At 38.0% G+C, this 18,015-nt stretch overlaps 1 protein-coding gene across 5 annotated transcripts in view; it reads right to left on the bottom strand.

The window, feature by feature from the left end:
- Positions 1-18,015, bottom strand: part of RAPH1 (Ras association (RalGDS/AF-6) and pleckstrin homology domains 1) — an 88,739-nt gene that overhangs the window by 7,652 nt on the left and 63,072 nt on the right. For 4 of the 5 annotated variants that reach the window (XM_068544619.1, XM_068544616.1, XM_068544617.1 and 1 more), the window contains 8 exons: positions 17,580-17,739; positions 15,423-15,544; positions 14,156-14,221; positions 12,696-12,839; positions 11,705-11,815; positions 7,746-7,844; positions 6,510-6,630; positions 2,683-2,825 (listed from right to left, as the gene is read on the bottom strand). In XM_068544619.1, the coding sequence (XP_068400720.1) occupies positions 2,683-2,825; positions 6,510-6,630; positions 7,746-7,844; positions 11,705-11,815; positions 12,696-12,839; positions 14,156-14,221; positions 15,423-15,544; positions 17,580-17,739 (966 nt within the window). Of the gene's footprint in view, positions 1-4; positions 698-2,682; positions 2,826-6,509; positions 6,631-7,745; positions 7,845-11,704; positions 11,816-12,695; positions 12,840-14,155; positions 14,222-15,422; positions 15,545-17,579; positions 17,740-18,015 lie in introns of those variants that run through there. The other variant, XM_068544620.1, reaches the window with a different exon arrangement.

The raw sequence follows: 18,015 nt of genomic DNA, 5'->3' as shown, positions 1-18,015 counted from the left end.
AAAAGGAGGATAAAAGGGAGGTTGGGAGAGAGAAAACACAACAAACACAGCAGTTACAGAGGTAAGCTTTGACTGTCAAACTAAAAAGCAAGGAATCAGAGACATGCATGAAAGGATGCAGCAGCTGGTGATCATAAAGATGGACAATGTCGGGAAGGCTAAAATCTAACTCCCTGGGCAACAAGGGTGGGGAGAAAATGTGTTTACCCAACGATCTTCTCAAACAGCCAGACTGCCTAAACAACCTGGGGAAAACTGCCTGCTGCACGAGCTGTCTGGATGGTGCTGGGCCCTCTGATTTCTGCCTCTGGCTTTCACACACACCCTGCCCCGAGTTAGAGGGCCTTTGAGCACGGAACCGCACCCCCACCGCCCCCCCCCCCCACCCCCCGGACTCTGGCAAAGGGAGATGTGATGGCTGGAGTTCACCTTTCCGTCCAGGACCGCATCCACATCAAGCAGATGCCATAACTGGGTTTAGGAGTGCTGGTGGAGGGCCTCCCGAAGAATGAGGATGGCTTTTTGAAGCTAGTGAGCAGACACGTGAGAGCATGAGAATGTTCAGCAGGCGTGCACAGTCACACAGGAATGAATGAGCTCGACACACACACTCGTGTTCGTGTGAGACACTTGCATCCAACATGCACAGAAGTCCAGCAATGCAGGTAAAGGGGGGGTATTCTTTACATTTGTTTTACTGGAAAATACATAAAGAAATGCTTCATAAACATTACAGCAAAAGATCATAAAAATATCATACAGAAAAAGCCAGAAGAAAATGAGAGGAAACTTTGGAAGGCTAGAGTAAAGGAAATGTACCAAGAAATAGGAGCTAAAGTTTGCCCACAACTTGCTGACCAGCCCATGTGGGCCCCTCTTGGCACTGCCCAAATTACCACATCTGGTCATTTATTTCATGGAGCTACTCAAGCATGAATGTGGTTCAAGTACTTCTGAAAGAGCAGAGGAAGAACTCTTGGCTTAATAACTTTGGGTACATCTTTTAGGCTCTTTGAACAAACTATGAGGTTCCAAGATAAACCATTTGTTTCCAATTCTGAGTGACATCTAATTAGTGTCAAGAATGCTTAGGTTAGTAGACTAAAAGGCTCATTAAGGGGCTGAGTTCTAATGCCCCTCAGGACATTCACATGTTCCTTTAATAATTGCACATCAAAATAAAAGCATTAGTCTGCAAGATCTGGTTACAGGAGTCACCCAGGTTAATGTGTTTCCAAAGAACGGCCCCCGACCTTAACTTGACCCTGTCTTGGTTGCTGCAGGGGTGTAGTAGACCTTAGCTGTGCTGGCCTTCTCATCTGGCACCTGAGACTGAGGTAACAGGACAAGAAACACACAGGGGGTCAAGACTCAGACACACTGTCACTGCTGCATGGCAGGGTTTGTGGCCTTTCTGACACTACGTGCCGTGACGGACTACACTGCTTCGTCACAGACCATGTGGACCTTTGCTTTCCTTGGCCTTTCTCGTAACAACTGGGTAGTTCTACAATTTAAAATGCACATGGATAACACCGTTAAAAGCTTAGTAAGGTAAAGGACTTTTCCTTAGGTATCTTGAGTTGTGTAAACCCGGCTTCTCTACGACATACATGGACTACCAGCACCAAACAGCGCTGTTCCACTCAAATTGATTAAGTCCGGGAAGGAAAAAGAAGTATTTCTTAATACTTCTGATAAGGGAGCCTCTGATAAGGGAGTTAAACTGCCAGTGTCTTGAGAATTTAGGTCATTAGAACCAATTCTCAAATATTTATTTTTCTAAGAGAAAGTGTTCCACCCCGTTGGGCTACATACGCCTCCCTCCACCCTCTCCATGTCCGGCGGATCAACCACATATACAAATAAAGGAATAAACTGAGGGGAAATAGCCACTTAATTCTCACTGATGAACGTACTGATGTAAGTGATTCAGACAAGAATGACAACGATGAAAAATCAAAATGATTGCTGGGTGAAAACAAAATGGCCAGGCCGGGTGTCCTACTGGCTCCTGGCGATGGTGTGTGCCCTCGCCTGCGGAGAGGTGAGCGCTGCTGGGACCCGGTCGCCCACAGGACTTCAGAGGCAGTTTGATACGGTATCTTTCAACCCGGCTAAAGAACCTCTCTATTTTTCTAAACAGTCTTGCAATAATTATACTTGCGTCCTTCAGGGTCAATGAACAACCTCCTATGCAAGGCTCAGGGATCCTAACTTTTAAGGGGATTAGTTGGAATTTAGTCTTCCACATAAGCTATAATTTGAGAAAATTCATCAGTGTGCAGAGAAATGCCAAAAAGCGTAAAAGAAAGGAAGACAGAGGAATGAGTCTGAATAAACTAAATTAATAACGAATAAAGAAATAATCAACACTTAGCAGCTTTTTTGGAACAAAATTAAGGCACTGGCACTGGAGGGTGTTGTTGCTCCATCCAAAACTGATTAAGAGGGGAAAGTGTTATTTCTGAAAATCCTGAGCCACTGATAAAACTGCTAGGTTTTTTGGTGTTGTTTTTGGAGATCTTAGATCATCAGAGCCAATTCACAAATGTCCATTTCCGAGGAGAAGCAAAGGAAGAATACTGAAATAAGGCCAAGAAAGATTCCTAATAAAGGAACAACAAGCTACAGCCCTGGAACACTACAGATTTCCCCTCGACCCTGACCCGAGCGTGTTACCTTGCTAGACTCTTCCAGCTGCGTGCCTCGCTTCCAGGCCTCGGAGAAGATGGAGCTCACGATGCTCTGGGAACGGACGTGTCCTGCCGGCTGGGTATCAGACACTCCACTATCAGACTGATTGGAGTGATTGGACTGAGACTCTGTTTGAAACAGATTTTCAAAAATCAGATTAAATAAGTCAGTATTGTGACGTATGAATATGTATGTTTGGATAACTTTCACTCAAGATCAGATGCGATGCAGAACGGCAGCAAGTTACTTTTACCTGACTTATTTCACACAAACACAGCCCGTGTTTTCCACTAGAAAACTTCTCTCGTCCTAGGGCAAGTAGGAAATCTCCATTCTTTTTTAAATAGTTCACCACAAAAAACTGATAATTGCAATAAAAGGTTCAAGTAACGTTATTGGTATCCTAACAGCCTGTCTTGTAAGAACTTCTAGCAAATAAGACAATTAATGAGGGCTTCCCTGGTGGTGTGTTGGTTAAGAAGCCGTCTGCCAACGCAGGGGACATGGGTTCGAGCCCTGGTCCGGGAAGATCCCACATGCGGCAGAGCAACTAAGCCTGTGCGCCACAACTACTGAGCCTGCGCTCCGCAAGAGAAGCCACTGCAATGAGAAGCCCGCGCACTGCAACCAAGAGTAGCCCCTGCTCGCCGCAACTAGAGAAAGTCCACGGGCAGCAATGAAGACCCAACGCAGCCAAAAATAAATAAATAAATAAATTTAAAAAGGAGAATTAATGAACCATGAATAGAGTAGTGAATCTTTTTGTTCAGTCATATCTTCATTACACTGAGAATCAATCTTTTTATATACCCCTGCTCCAGGCCATCTCAGAGATTTCTCACTTATGAATTCAGATCTATACATGATGATTACACTTCCTTTATCCCAGTAATGAACGATACTGAGAATCTGATACCCAGTAAGAAGTGTGTTTCCTAGGGATTCAGGTATGGACATCACAAGACAGCAGCTGTGTCATAGCCTGGCTTCCTGAAGGGCATGAAGATATCTTCAAGGGACCTGGGAATGGCTGAGGATACAGTGTAATTTGACTGACATCCAGGGTGAGGGAACTGGAAAGATTATTTCACTGGACTCGAAGTCAGGTGAGATAACCTTGCAGAAGCACCCAGCCCAATGTCTGGCATCTGGTGGAGACTCAAATGTTAAAGCTAGTCCCATCCAGTCACTCTGTGAGACGTGGGTATTATTAGATTGCAGTATTAACCAAGTCCAGCCAAGTTCATCAAAGTACTGCAAAGATAACAGCCACAAACTCCTTTAGATAAAGTTAAGACAGTATCCTCAGGGTAAAAATAGAAGCAATATAGGATAAAACCTACTCTATTTTCTTCATCCCTATCTAATATCTAGGACAACAGCCTATAAGACAAGAGGCTGGAACGTGACTTCTTGAGCTCTCTTCAGCATGAATATGTATGATTTTACAGTTTACCTGAAAAAGTCTACCTAATACTTAACACGATGTATACAAACAGATGATGCTGGAGTGGGAAAAGGCACCATACCACTTCATAAAGTAACACGTGGAAGCACTTGAATTGTTAAGTGCTATGTAAGTTTTTTAGAAATAGTATACATCTTTTTTTCCCTCCATCTTTCCCTTAATTCCATTTTCTACAATCCTACTTGTGACATGCTCTTCTTACCTTGCCTTTCCTAATCCATTGCCACAAAGGTTTCTCCCCCCCCAATTTAATAAACATTTTATTTTAGAATAGATTTAGATTTGCAGAAAAGTTGCAAAACTAGCACAGTTCCTACATACCTAGCACCCAGTTTACCTCATTATTAACATGTTACAATACTCTGGTCCATGTGTCACGAATAATGAACCTACACTCACATGTTAATATTAACTAACTCTGGGACTTCCCTCGTGGTCCAGTGGTTAAGAATCCATCTTGCAATGCAGGGGATGCCAGTTCGATCCCTGGTCAGGGAACTAAGATCCCACATGCCACGGGGCAACTAAGCCCATGCGCCACAACTAGAGAGAAGCCCATGTGCCGCAACAAAAGATTCTGCACGCCACAACTGAGACCCGACGCAGCCAAAAAATAAATAAATTAAAAAAAAAAAAAAAAAAGAATATAAAATGATACTTAAAAAAAACAAAAAACTAACTAAACTCCAAACTTTATTTGGATTTCACTAGTTTTTCCGTAATGTCCATTTTCTGATCCAGGATCCCATCCAGGTTACCATATTACAGATAGTTGTCATGTCTCCCATGACAGTTTCTCAGACTCTCCTTGTTTTTGATGACCTTGACAGTTTTGAGGAGTACTGGTCAGGTATTTTGTAGCGTGTTTCTCAATTTTGATCTGTCTGATGCTTTTTCTCTGAGGTTAAGGGATTTGGGGAGGAAGACCAAGAGAGGGAAAACGCCAGTCTCATCACACTGCATCAAGGGCACATGCTATCAGTATGGCTTATTACCTTGATCACCTGGCCGACGTATGGTTTGTCAGCTTTCTCCGATATAAGGGTACACCTCCCCACTCCGTGCTCTTTGGAAGCAAGTCACTTTTCACAGCCCACACTTAACAAGAGGGGAGTGCCACCTCCTTGAGGGCAGAGCATCTGTATAAATCTATTTAGAAATCTGTACAGGAGATTTGTCTCTTCTTCTCCATTTATTTATTTAATTCAATAATTTATTTATATCCCCATGGACTGATGGCTATTTATTTTATAATTTGGATTACAGTCCTATACTATGTTATTTTCTTGCTCAAATTGTTCCAGCTTTGGCCGCTGAGCACTCTCTCAGGGTGGGTCCTGGGTCCCTTTTACAGACTCCCATCGCTGTGTTTTTTTGAGTACTTCCTTTGTCACACGATGCTCCAGGCTCATCTTACATATTCTCTGCCACAGCCCTAGAATCAGCCACTCCAGAGCCCTGGCTCCTCTGTTTTGGAAAATGGCACTGAGAAACCAAGGTCTAGGTTCTTAGTGTTCTCACTGCTACGGCGGTGTCACTGCTTCTAGCCCTCTCAGTGGACAGAATAGAGAATATATGTGTGTACACTAGCCCATGTATATACACATTCTCGATGTGTTTTTATTTACTTATTTAGGGATGAGATCTAGTCATACAGCTTTTAAATCAAATACTTCTTAAAGTAATTATTTCATAACATGGGCTGTTAGAACAAAGAAAAAAACTATGATTTTAGATGACACAGATATCATTTACGGAACTTTTGAAGGGAAAGAAGCATTTTTCTTAAGATGTGATCACAGCATCCTTGTTTAAAGGATGGGGGAATCCGAAAATAAGCCCCTTTTGAGTATCACTATTTCCTCTGAAAACTTTACAAAGTTTGATGACTTAAATAGCTTCCTTAACTGTGATACTGAACTAATTCCAGTTGTTTCCACTCTGCTGAAATGTCAGGAAACCTGTGGGGAAGGAGGGCAGTTTCATCATGATTCGGAGTACTCTTCTCCAAGCAACTTTCTACCCCCAATTATGCAACAACAGTTGTTTTCAGCAATATGATCGAGTTTCAAATAAACTTCATAAATATATAACAAAACTCCTGGCTTTACCACTTTACCGGTTTTCCATTTCAAACACATTTGTGAACTAGCCCATGATATTATCCCCTCTAAAAATTAAAAAAATAAATGAATAAAAGCACATGCACCTATTGATTATAATTTAGAAATCAGGCATGGCTCTAGTTTTAAAAAATCACTCTGAGATAACCAGGTCTTCTATCAGTCTCTATAGAGACGCCTTCCTGTTGGTAGTAAAGAGCTCTTTGGACATTTTAAACTACCTGGGATGCTGGAAGAACTGGATCCTGATTTAATGCTGGAGCTGGATAAGGAAGTCCAATCATAAGCCGATTCTGTCCTCTTCAAGGCCTCTTGATAGTTCATGTAGAGCTGCTTCCCGTACTAAACAGAAGGCAGTAAATGATGACATCTGTACTTTACTGGGTATGGTATGGATGCGTGGGATAGGAAAAGGGGACACATTTCTGTTTACGGACTCATAGTCTGTATTAAAATACCTATAATACTTCAAACATTCTTTTCATACCAGTAAATTATAATCCACTCTTATTTGTCCTCATTTTGAGAGAGGCAGCAAGAAGTCAACACTTGATTCTGATTATGTTCATTAACAATATAAAGATTTTTTTGCAGCAAGAAGTCAACACTTGATTCTGATTATGTTCATTAACAATATAAAGATTTTTTTTCAGTTACTTTTAAAGCAACTTTGATTTTATGTCTATAATAAATTTTATTTTTAGTTACATTAACTTAAAAGTAACTGAATAAATACCCTTTCAAGCATTATGTATAATCATCTTTAAGATGTCCTTTAAAAAAACTTTTTTCAGACTTTCTTTTTTAAGAGCAGTTTTAGGTTCACAGCAAAACTGAGAGAAAGGTACAGAGATTTCCCACATACGTGCACAGCCCCTAAACACGCATAGTTTCTCCCATTATCAATATCCCCCACTAGAGTGGTACATTTGTTTCAATCAGTGAACCTACGTGGACATGTAATAATCACTCAAAGTCCATAGGTCGCCTTAGGTTCACTCTTGGTGTTTACATTCTACGGGTTTGGACAAATGTATAGGACACGTACCCACCATTGTATCCGACAGAGCATGAGTATTTTCACCACCCTAAAAATCCTCCATGCTCCACCTATTCATTCTTCCCCCAACCCCAAGGTAGTTTAATTTTCCAAAAATTTCTTTTGTTTAGGCTAAACTCTGCTATGTAAGAATCATACAGTGCATTCTCCAAAGCCCAAATAAATCACTTTGATGCTACGTAAGCTTTTACCAGCAGTATTATTCCTTGGATACCAAGTGTTAAAAGCTTATCCCCATCACCAAGAAAAAAAGACATTTAAAACATGAAACTTAGGCCTGAGAAAACTAGACACTGGCAAAATCATGAACATGAAACAAACAGGATAATTATCATGACAACCAAAACCATATCATTAAACACCCATCATTCCATTATCAAACCAAAAGAACACCTACCTTTGCGATGCGGATACCATTGACCCACTGGTGCAGGGTCCTCACGTCATCACAACAAAGGTATTTGATGTACTGAGATTTCTTCTGGATCTGTGGGTGCTGCAAGATTAAAGGCAAAGTCCAACTAAGTCCCCTGGAGAACTAAGAAATAAACAAACTCTATCAAAGCTTAAACATATCCTGACAAATTACAGGTCTTTGGAATAATGGCCAAATAATTTACACCTCTTAAACATCCATAGGGCCAAATAAAACGGCCCTAAGTATTTTTACAAAATAAACAGGAAAGAAACTTGTGTTAAATTTTAGGTCAAGATGTTTCAGTTAGAAAACAAACAAACAAACAAACAAACAAAAAACAAAAAAACCTTCACATCATGGGAAACTCCAAAGTACCCCTTCTACATTTCAAAGAAACAAAGTCTACCAAGCTTAACAAAGTCAGTGGAAGTTTTAGTCTATCAATATAAGACTATGAAAAGGGAGGAGAGTGTTTATTTCACTTTGAATGAACTAAACTCATGGAATCAGAAGACTCCATATGAGAGAGTCTTTGGTAAAGCTTCCAGTGCTTCTCTGGAGGTGAACACCTGGGTGGGGGAAGCAGCACAGGGCACAGCAGCTGGGATGCAATGGGTGCTCACACCTGTTGCGGTGCTGCTCCCTGCTGTGGACTGAGCACTGCTCTGCAGGCCCCTCTACCCACAGCATGTGCCCTCTGGGCAATAAGCAGCTTTTCAACTGCATCATCAGATTTAGTCTTCACAGCCCAATGTACTTTTCAGTTGAGTCTTGGATAGGAGGTGAGTGACTTGACCTTGGCTACAAAATGCAAGTGCTAGAACAGACTCAGGGTATTTTAACTCCACTGGGCCACAGCCCACTAGAAAAAAACCCTTCCTGCCAAAAATTAGACTGAGACAGATCATTCCTAACCTGTAACTAACCTGTAACTAAAAGTGATACTCTAAAATCTTAGTCCAAGTGCCAAAAGAAACTACTGAATATATACAACCCATTTTTTACTTTGGAAACAATATAGGCCTGAAAATCAATTCTCTCAACTAATATGCAAGAAGCTACAAAATAAGACTATAACACTCTCCCCTGTTACTTCCATGATTATCATGTATAACATCCTTCTATTAATAAGTTTTTGAGAAGTTCATGTTCATACTCCATCCCTAAATCCTAACCATTTTTTTCCTTCCCACCTAACATATTAAATTACTTTGCCTCATTTCTCAAGGGATGAAAATTTAGACCTGGCTAAGCTGAGCTCTATTCCAACAATTGTTGTGGTATACATTTTTTTAAAAAACAGGTTTCCTTTAAGATACTTAATTATACATGCATACATATGTGTCCCAAGTGTGTACCTCTTTCAGATAATACATCAACATATATCTTATTTCTACATTGTCAAATTTCATGAATAAGCTCTTCCCTTATTTTTATTATCTTAAAAAACTAATTACCAAATGGTGTGTTTTATTACTTCCTACAAGTGTGTATATATTTCCTGTATCCTGCATGTCACTGGAAGGACTCAGACTCAGTCATTAAAGCTCAGAGCTGATGAAAGGGATCAGGCCCTACAAATATTTACATTTGCATTTGTGTAGACCCTGTGCGGCAGCATTTTTTGGTTTGTTTGTCAGAACTCATATGCTCAAGAATAAAACACTTACATAGGCAAAATCTAGTGTAGACTTAACAGGAAAGAAAGACATGTCTTAAATACTAATAGTTGAGTCGTCTCAGGCAAATTGATCCCTTAAACCTCAGTTTCCACATCTGGAAAATGGGGACTCTAGACCAGACTTGTGAGAAGGACATGCCCAGTGCTTCTAGTGCAGCACCTTCCACCCTGGAGTTCTTCCGTAAATGGTGGCCATTATTTTTACTATTATTTGCACCCAGTGGTATGGTGGTTTTTTTTAGTTCAATACATTAAATATTTCTAGATATAAATAGGTAGGCAATATAAATACATAAATTTAGCTTAACGTACTTTACTAAAAGCAAATATGAAGCATACAAATCATTATTATAAAAACAAACAAGAAAACCCTTAGAACAAAAATATTCTTAACCTAAGAATTCTATGAGCTGCAAAAAGGATTAAACTACTAGTCAGTGGTCCTACTTACTTCTGGCCCTAACAGACACTATTGATTGCCTTCCCCACAGCTATCGCCTCCTCTCTACCTCTTTTCTGATAGAACCCCAATTTGTTTGGACGTCTACCCCTCACCTCAGAGAGCAAATTCTGACTAGTGTAAACCAAAAATGGTGGCTTTGTTCCCTGCCAGTGATTGGTGTAAGAGTGAGCATGTACTCCAGGCCAACGGCCCTCAAAGGGAGGGCTGTTAGAAGAACTCCTGGGAAATATTTCTTTCCTCTTAAAAAAAGACAAATACAGGGAAAAATAGTCCCTCTTCCTCTGCTGGGTTTTGTAGGGTCAAATGGCAGTGGCCATTTGTGACTGAGGTAAGTCGGTCTGAGAATAAGCTGATACGCAGCTTATTAAGTTCCATACGCGAAAGATGGAAAGAATGTAGGTTCTCATTGACAACTTTGAGCCACTGAAATAACCAATTCTTACTGTCTCCATGTTATGAGACCCCCAAATAACTTTTATTTATATTGATATTTACCTTATAAGAAATTAAAGCTGAGAAAAAGTTAAATGTAAGAGTACACAAATACACATTCCACTACCCAGGGGAGCAAAGATATCATCACATGTCATGTAACCATTTAGAAAACTCCATTATACACTTGTGAGAGAATGAGAGTGTAAAAGGCAAAAAACATCTTAGCATTATTAGAAGAATAACATTGACATCACAGGTCCCTTTACAGGGTCTCAGGGACTCCAGGGGACCCTAGACCTCATTTTGAAAACTGCTGGATTAAGCTACTTTATACTGACTTTTAAAAAATTATTTGCTACTGTAACTAAATGATATAGGGTATTCTCCAAAAACGATCACTTCATAAAGGGCTACCATTATAATACACCTAACTTTATCAAAGCAATCAAAACTCTACCCCAAAACCCTAAACAAATACCACCTCTTCAAACCTAACTGACAATTCTCAGACAAAAGCAAAACCAAATGATGATATAAACATGTAGACCTAAGTAGTTACCACGGGGCTACTGAGATGGACCAATGAGAAAAACGTAATCATCTCCATAATTATCCTGAACTTTTTAATGTTACCTTTTCCTAATGTTCCAATAGATCACTAAAAATGTCAGTTCTCAAAAGTACAGATATGATGAGTATGAGAAACTCAAAAGTTTGGATATAGGGGAAAAAAAATCACTAAAAACAGCTTAGATGGATCATAATACATGCGTGGGCTATCAGAGCCATGGTTCAGGAGAAAAGGGAGATGAGAATTATTTCTGGACCAGATGAGAACCAGTCTACTTTGAACTCGGGCTCTGTTGGTTCTGCCGAGTTAGGACAGGAAAAGAACCCTTCCCCCCACATTTGGCTCTGATCTAAGTTTTCCTAAACTAAGCCAGCTATTAAATGAGAGTCTCAAATTTATAATCTAATCCATTTTATATATTATGACTCAAAGCTTCCAATTCAGTATCCATTTCCTAGTATCATCACTCTAACTAGGGTCAGCTGTGGGATAAGCACAGGCTTTCCTTCCTTCCTTCCTTCCTTCCTTCATTTATTTATTGGCCACGCTGCACAGCTTGTGGGATCTTAGTTCCCCGTCTAAGGATTGAACCCAGGCTCCGGGAGCTGAAAGCGCCGAGTCCTAACCACTGGACCACCAGGGAATTCCCTTCATCATTCCTTTAAAAACCTATACAGAAAAAAGCAAAAATAGGACACTTGATGGAGATCCAAACTATTTTAAGATGTCCAATAACCCCCTCAATGTCTAACAGCAATTAAAATTCCTGAAAAGAGATATATGTTTACCTTGAGCACCAGACAGTAGTCTGTAGGTGCTTTGTATTTATTCCGATAATCCTGTCCATAGTAAACATTGACGTGATCCAGCTGGAGAAAGCACACCAGATCCCGAGACACCTGCGAAAAAAACACCCGAAAGACTGAATTAACAGTAATGTGTAAACAAGCAGATATCACTAGTAACAGCTTCTAACTGAGAATCAAACTTTGCCAAGTAGAAATTATTGCTGTTTTGCAGAAGACAAGACAGTGAGATTCTCTGCAGATGCTTCTTCTTTAAATCCATGATGCAACAAAAAGGCAGTCCGTTTCACTTACTGTCTTGCCATTCATAAGGAACACTGACTTGCTTGGAAAGGATGGTACTTTAAAGAGACTTTAAATATAGTATAGTATAGTATTTATATTAAATACAATATAGTATGATAGAGCTCTCTGGAAAGAACAAGAGATATCATGTAGCTCAGTGCCTGTAGTGCATATCTCAAGTACAGCAATTCTCAAGTCAGGGTTCCTCGCCAGTTAAACAGGGGCGACAACATGTACCTCTCAGGATGGTGGTAAACACTGGATGAGATGACCCTGTAAAGAGCTTCTGCAGTGCTGGGCCCCCAGTAAGCACAGAAGTGACAGCTACCATGGGGGCCCTTAGCAGAAGCACATTACTTAAGCAAGGCTGAAACGCCTGTAATCCTAGAAAGGTATTCTCCCCAAACAATAACAAGCAAAAATGACTCTGGCAGAAGCTCCAAAAATAAGAAATAAAACCATGATTTCAAATTTGCCAGGAGAATCGAGATGGGCCCAACTAATGAGCAGAGAGTGAACATTTTCAGGTTTCATCTTTCTTATAATAGATCAATAAACAAAGCAATGTTCTGTGTGTCCTACAGGAGCTGAAACAAATCAGAGCCTGGATCACCTTATTAGCATGCTCACTACAAATTAAAATCAATTAGCGTAATAAGGAAGCTAAAAGTCAGTAGAAGGGACGCACCTTTGCTTTTCCTTTAGGGACATAGTAGATACCAGATGCTCGCAAGAGAAAATAACGCTTTTTCCAGGACTTCTTGCCATCATCTTTCAACCAAAGGACTCCCTCAATTTCTGGTACAGTTACAGAACTTCCACAAAAACACTCCTAAAATAAGAAGATGATTTGGAAAGACATGACCCTTGAATTCTCAGAACAAAGTTGTGTTTACCCCTGTGAAATGCATGACACTGTGATTAAACCAAAATGCCTCTGTATAAAAACCATGCTGCTAATTTTACCTCAATTAGAACTTTCTATTCTAAACATTACATGGCTTTACTCTGGAACGACTATGGCAATCCCTAAGAACTTTTACCTAACATTGTTTTGAGGAAACTAAGGTGAAATGTCAACTGAGTTGCATATAAAAGTACTTAAATGCATTTGTAAACAGCATAGTTACACTAAATTTAATCAAAGTGTCAGAGCTAACATAAACATTAGACTTTATTTTTCTCCAAATTAACAACACATTTAGATTAGCTGTACGTTAAATAGGAATATATTTTAAAAGAAAGCAACATGCTAAATGAATGATTACTTTCACAATTTAAAAACTGTCAATGTATATGATTCTAAAACAAAGAATATTTAATACTAGGTTGAAAGGAATATAAACAAACTCAAAATTCTGGATTCTAATGTCTATACTTAGACAAAAATTTAATTTAAAAAATCAATCATGTATTTAGTAAAGGAAAAGTAGAAAGCCTCACTAAACTTGAACACATGAAGGTGAATTAATTTCTCTCTCCCCAAAACAAAAAAAAAATTAGGAATTATGAAGAGTATTTTTCTTAATTATAGCTACTAGCATCCCTATGAAAAGCTTAGTGCTGATCTTCATCTTCCTAATAGCCTTGTTGCTAAATAAGAGTTTATTCAGATTTTCAAACATACTAATGTCTTTGACCTTAGTTCTCTAAAATCAGCAAAAGCCAAAAATTCAATTATGTTTGAATTTGTTTTATTACTCTTCAAAATAAAGAGATGTATATATTTTTTAAAAAGAATCATTATGATTTTTAAAATTATTTGAGTTATTTCAGGCCAAGGTTTGAAATATTTTGTAAATAGCTAACTATACTCAAATTTCTCTCTGGGTAAGCAGATAAAACAGTACAATCACATCCTTCATTGACCAGCCTTTTCTCCCACTTATCAGCTACTAAAAGCTCATAACTCCTTTTAGCCCACTAGTATATACTGCTTGGCAAAATAATAAGTTTTACAAGGTTCTTCGGTGTTCTAATGTTCACACAGCTGAACTCTCTCCAACAGGCTATGGAAGAAAATAGGCTTCCCTATTTATGATTGTAATTATAAATATAGAGCACTGACATTCTGGACTTCAAAAAAGGTGCTTAATATTTGAATATTATAATGTGCAGGAAAAGGGGAAGGAGGGAAGGAAGTCATACCTCCAACAGCACTTCTTTGTTTCTATCTGCCATCTCAGCTGTTTCCTTTTTTCCCAGAAGATAATTCTGGAAAAATGAATAGATGAAAGTTAAAGGATAAACCCACTCTACTATTCCCTTGGCACAGGTATGTATATGATTTCTTCTAGAGACACAGAGTGAGGGGAACACCCCTTTGAAAAGCAACCTGGTCGTGGGACCTTCACGGAAATGCTTAACACCGGCCTCCTCCCTACCTTATCCATGTTATCTTGGATTATTCCATAAACTGCCCTCCCCCAAATCCTGAGGTGATATTACATGCAACAGCTAGCAAATATGTTTTTGTGTATCTAATGAAAGCTACACTTACAGGACCTTAAAGGTTTACAAATTATTAAGTACAACAAGTAAGGCAAATTACCTTAAAATATGCTGAGTTTAACTGATCCAGATGGAGAAAATTTAATCTAAATCCCAAATTCTCTGAGACTGCCGTGATCTCATTTGCTTGACTCAACTAAAATCTGAATTCTAATTATTAGCCTTATGAAACATTTTTTCACAGTCATCCATAAAAAGATCTGTTGGTATTCCCAAATGTGTATTCTTCACTAAAAATACCCAGTAAAGATGTGTCATGATTAAGCTGCCTGAAGGATAACTATTCAATAACTTTAACACTGCTACTATTTTTCTCATTACTACTTTTTATAGTGGGGTTGTTTTCTCTCACCTATTGATTTTTATAAAATATTTGGGTATTAGGAAGGATTAACTCAAGTATTATTTTGGAATAAGCAAAGATACTAAATAGATAAAGGTAACATATATTAGAATGTGGAACCATTTATAATCAAGGTTACTGGGTTTTCAAAAAAATAATTTAAAATAAATCAAAGTGTCAACTGGATAAATGACAAAAGTAGAGAAACTTAAATATGCAAGTACTTTCCTTTGAGGGATAAGGAACTCACCAAATAAACAGCTGGGTTCAAAACGGCTCTGAATTAGAGAGAACAGAAACCTGGTAACCCCCTGGAGGTAATCCTGCTTCCCCAAAGGCTCATCCCATCTGGCTCTGCAAAACTGGCAACTTCTTTGAGGCCTGACACCTGGGCCCCAGCAGACTTGCCACCTTGGCAGTAGTGAATGCTCCCATGGGGTTTTGCATCCACAATGCTCCAACTGGGTGGTTACCAATCTTTTAACTCTATTAACTTAGCAGTCAGAGAATTATATAATATGAACATTTAAGAATCCTGACCTCTGTAAGCTATAGTCTCACCTGTGGGTTTTTGAAAAGTGCATATTTTTCTATACGCTCCATAAATATAAGCTTGTTTTGGCTATCTCTTGTCCAATTAAGAAGATTTTCAACCAAGTTTTCATGGTCTTCAAAGATTCTCTCTGTCCCAAAATAAAGTATCAGCATTTTGTTACTATTCATCAGAACTGCATAAAAGACAAGAAACCTTGCGAAGTAATTCACAGCAAAACCCTTAACTGACACCCCTGAAAGATTATCTAGTCTTCCCTCTATTTTCAAATAAGGAAACATGCCCTCGTGGTGTTAAGTGACTTCAGCAAGGTCACACAGCTGCTACGTGGAAGGATCAGGACTAGAATCTAGGTCTTCTTCAGCCTTTGCCCATCCCACCCTTAAAAAAACCCCAACATGTTAGTTGCATTTCATAAATTCTGGTATTAAGTGCTTCTAACAGCATTCATTTCTTGTCATTCAAAAAATTTCCAAGATGAGTTCTTCTTTCATCTATGAGTTTTGTTTAAATTTAAACAGAGATGTATTTTCTAATTTCCAAATTAGGAACCAGAGAACTTGTCCTATATATTGAACACATGTTCAAAGAACATATTCTAGAGATAATGATTTTTTGAAATTTCTTGAGAGCTGCTTATAACCTCATACCAGAATCAATTTTTGGAAATACTCCATTTCTGCCTGTAAAGAATGTATATTTTCCTGTTATTAGTGTTCTAAATACATCTATATTCATTTTTGTCTGCTTGATTATATTGATCACTGAAAAGATTCTTAGGTGAAAAGTTTCTACTATGAAGGTAGACTTGTGAATTTCTCCTGGTAGTTCTGTCAACTTTTGCTTTATACATTTTAATGCTATTATTAGATAAAATTTAGAATGATTATATCTTCCTGATGAAGATGTATGGTTCTCTTTATCTCTAGTAATGCACTTTGCTTAAAGTTTATTTTGCCTGATAATAACATAGTTAATATTATCTTTCTTTTGGTTAGTGTCTTTCCACATTCCTTTTACTTTGAATCTTTCTGTGTCTTTAGGTAAAAGGTCTTTTGTAAACAGCAAACAGTTGCATTTTGTTCATTCATCCTTTCTAATAATCTCTGTTGTTTAATTGAATGATTTACATTTGTAATAGTTTGTTTCCACCATCTTATTTTGGGCTCTTAGTAGTCCCTTGTTTTCTTTTCTTTTATTCATTCACCAAGTACTGAATGACTACATATTATATTTGAATCACTGTGCCAAATATGATTAAATGATAGTTATGGATCTTTAACTATGGCCATGGAAATATTCTAAAAACTATCATACAAACATTTTCTGTGTATGGTGACACTACATCTATGAACTCAAACCTTTCTAATTCTCTAAGAATAGTTATAGGGAAGTATTATTAGAACACATGTTTATACATATTAATAAACTTCTAACTTATGGTTTGGTTTTGGGGGTTGTGTATGTGCGTTCTGAGAGAAAAGTGTTAATAATTAAATTTTTATTTCTCTGGAAACTGCTGTGAAATATTTAAAGATATCATAGGTAGTAAGAGCAATGCAAATACATTTTTTAAACAAAATAGCAAGTTGAAATTGATTACTGATTGACTAAAGCCTAATAAAATAATTATTGCGAGGTTTCTGTAATCACACAGTATTACAAAAAGAACACTTTTTAAAAGAGTCAAAGGTGATATAAAAAATGAGGGATTTTTAAAGTTAGAAAACACCATACCAAACTACAAAACATAGGAAACTAAGACTTAGTACATCTAGCTAAAAATAAGATGTGCTTTATGTTTCCCCTGAAAGTCAAATGTTGGTATGAAGACTTCAGTACAAACGTGAATAAATGTAACGGTCTTTAGTAAATGTGTTCAATATATTCGGTTGTTATTTGAAGGGAAAAAAATATTTTGTTCCCTTAAAAAAAGAGAACACCTTTGTTCTGGCCATAAAAAAATCTGAAGTGAACTGGAAATGATACTGTACTCAAAGAAATGTCAAAATACTTGGGGGGAAATAAAAACAATGTAAAAAGTCCAGGGTTATATTATAGAAAAAAAATACAGTATAAAGACGCCTCAAGTTGCTTTTATCAACATGAAAACTGTTGAAATTACATAGAAATTAAAAAGTAATTATAGCAATGATACTACTAACCCATTTGTAACTCAGAGATGGTTTCCACCAGAGACCAGTCTAAACTATAACCGCAGTGAGATTTGTCCATCAGGTTATCCAGCACTTGTCTCACCGTCTGCCTCTCATCCACCATCATTGTTTTAGAACTATCGTCAGACATGTGGACTCTAATCACCAGCTATAACAGGAAAAAAGGAAATTAAATACAAACCAAAAAACAGGCATTCCAGAAATTTCTTCCAATATTGAGTAATGTTCTGAGTAATGTCCTTAGCTAAAATATAAATTAAAACACAAATAATGACTTTATTATGCAAGAAAAATACTCTAAAATTAGGTATTAGATAACCTAACTAAACGAATTTAATGCATTTTTAAAAATTAAAATAACAGGTAAGATTATAATAATAAGACTATTTTGTTTTACCCTTTTAGAATTCAAAACCAGAAAGGT

This window comes from Eschrichtius robustus, chromosome 5 (assembly GCF_028021215.1).
Source record: "Eschrichtius robustus isolate mEscRob2 chromosome 5, mEscRob2.pri, whole genome shotgun sequence".
NCBI lineage: Eukaryota > Metazoa > Chordata > Mammalia > Artiodactyla > Eschrichtiidae > Eschrichtius > Eschrichtius robustus.
This window is presented reverse-complemented; position numbering and strand designations above follow the sequence as displayed.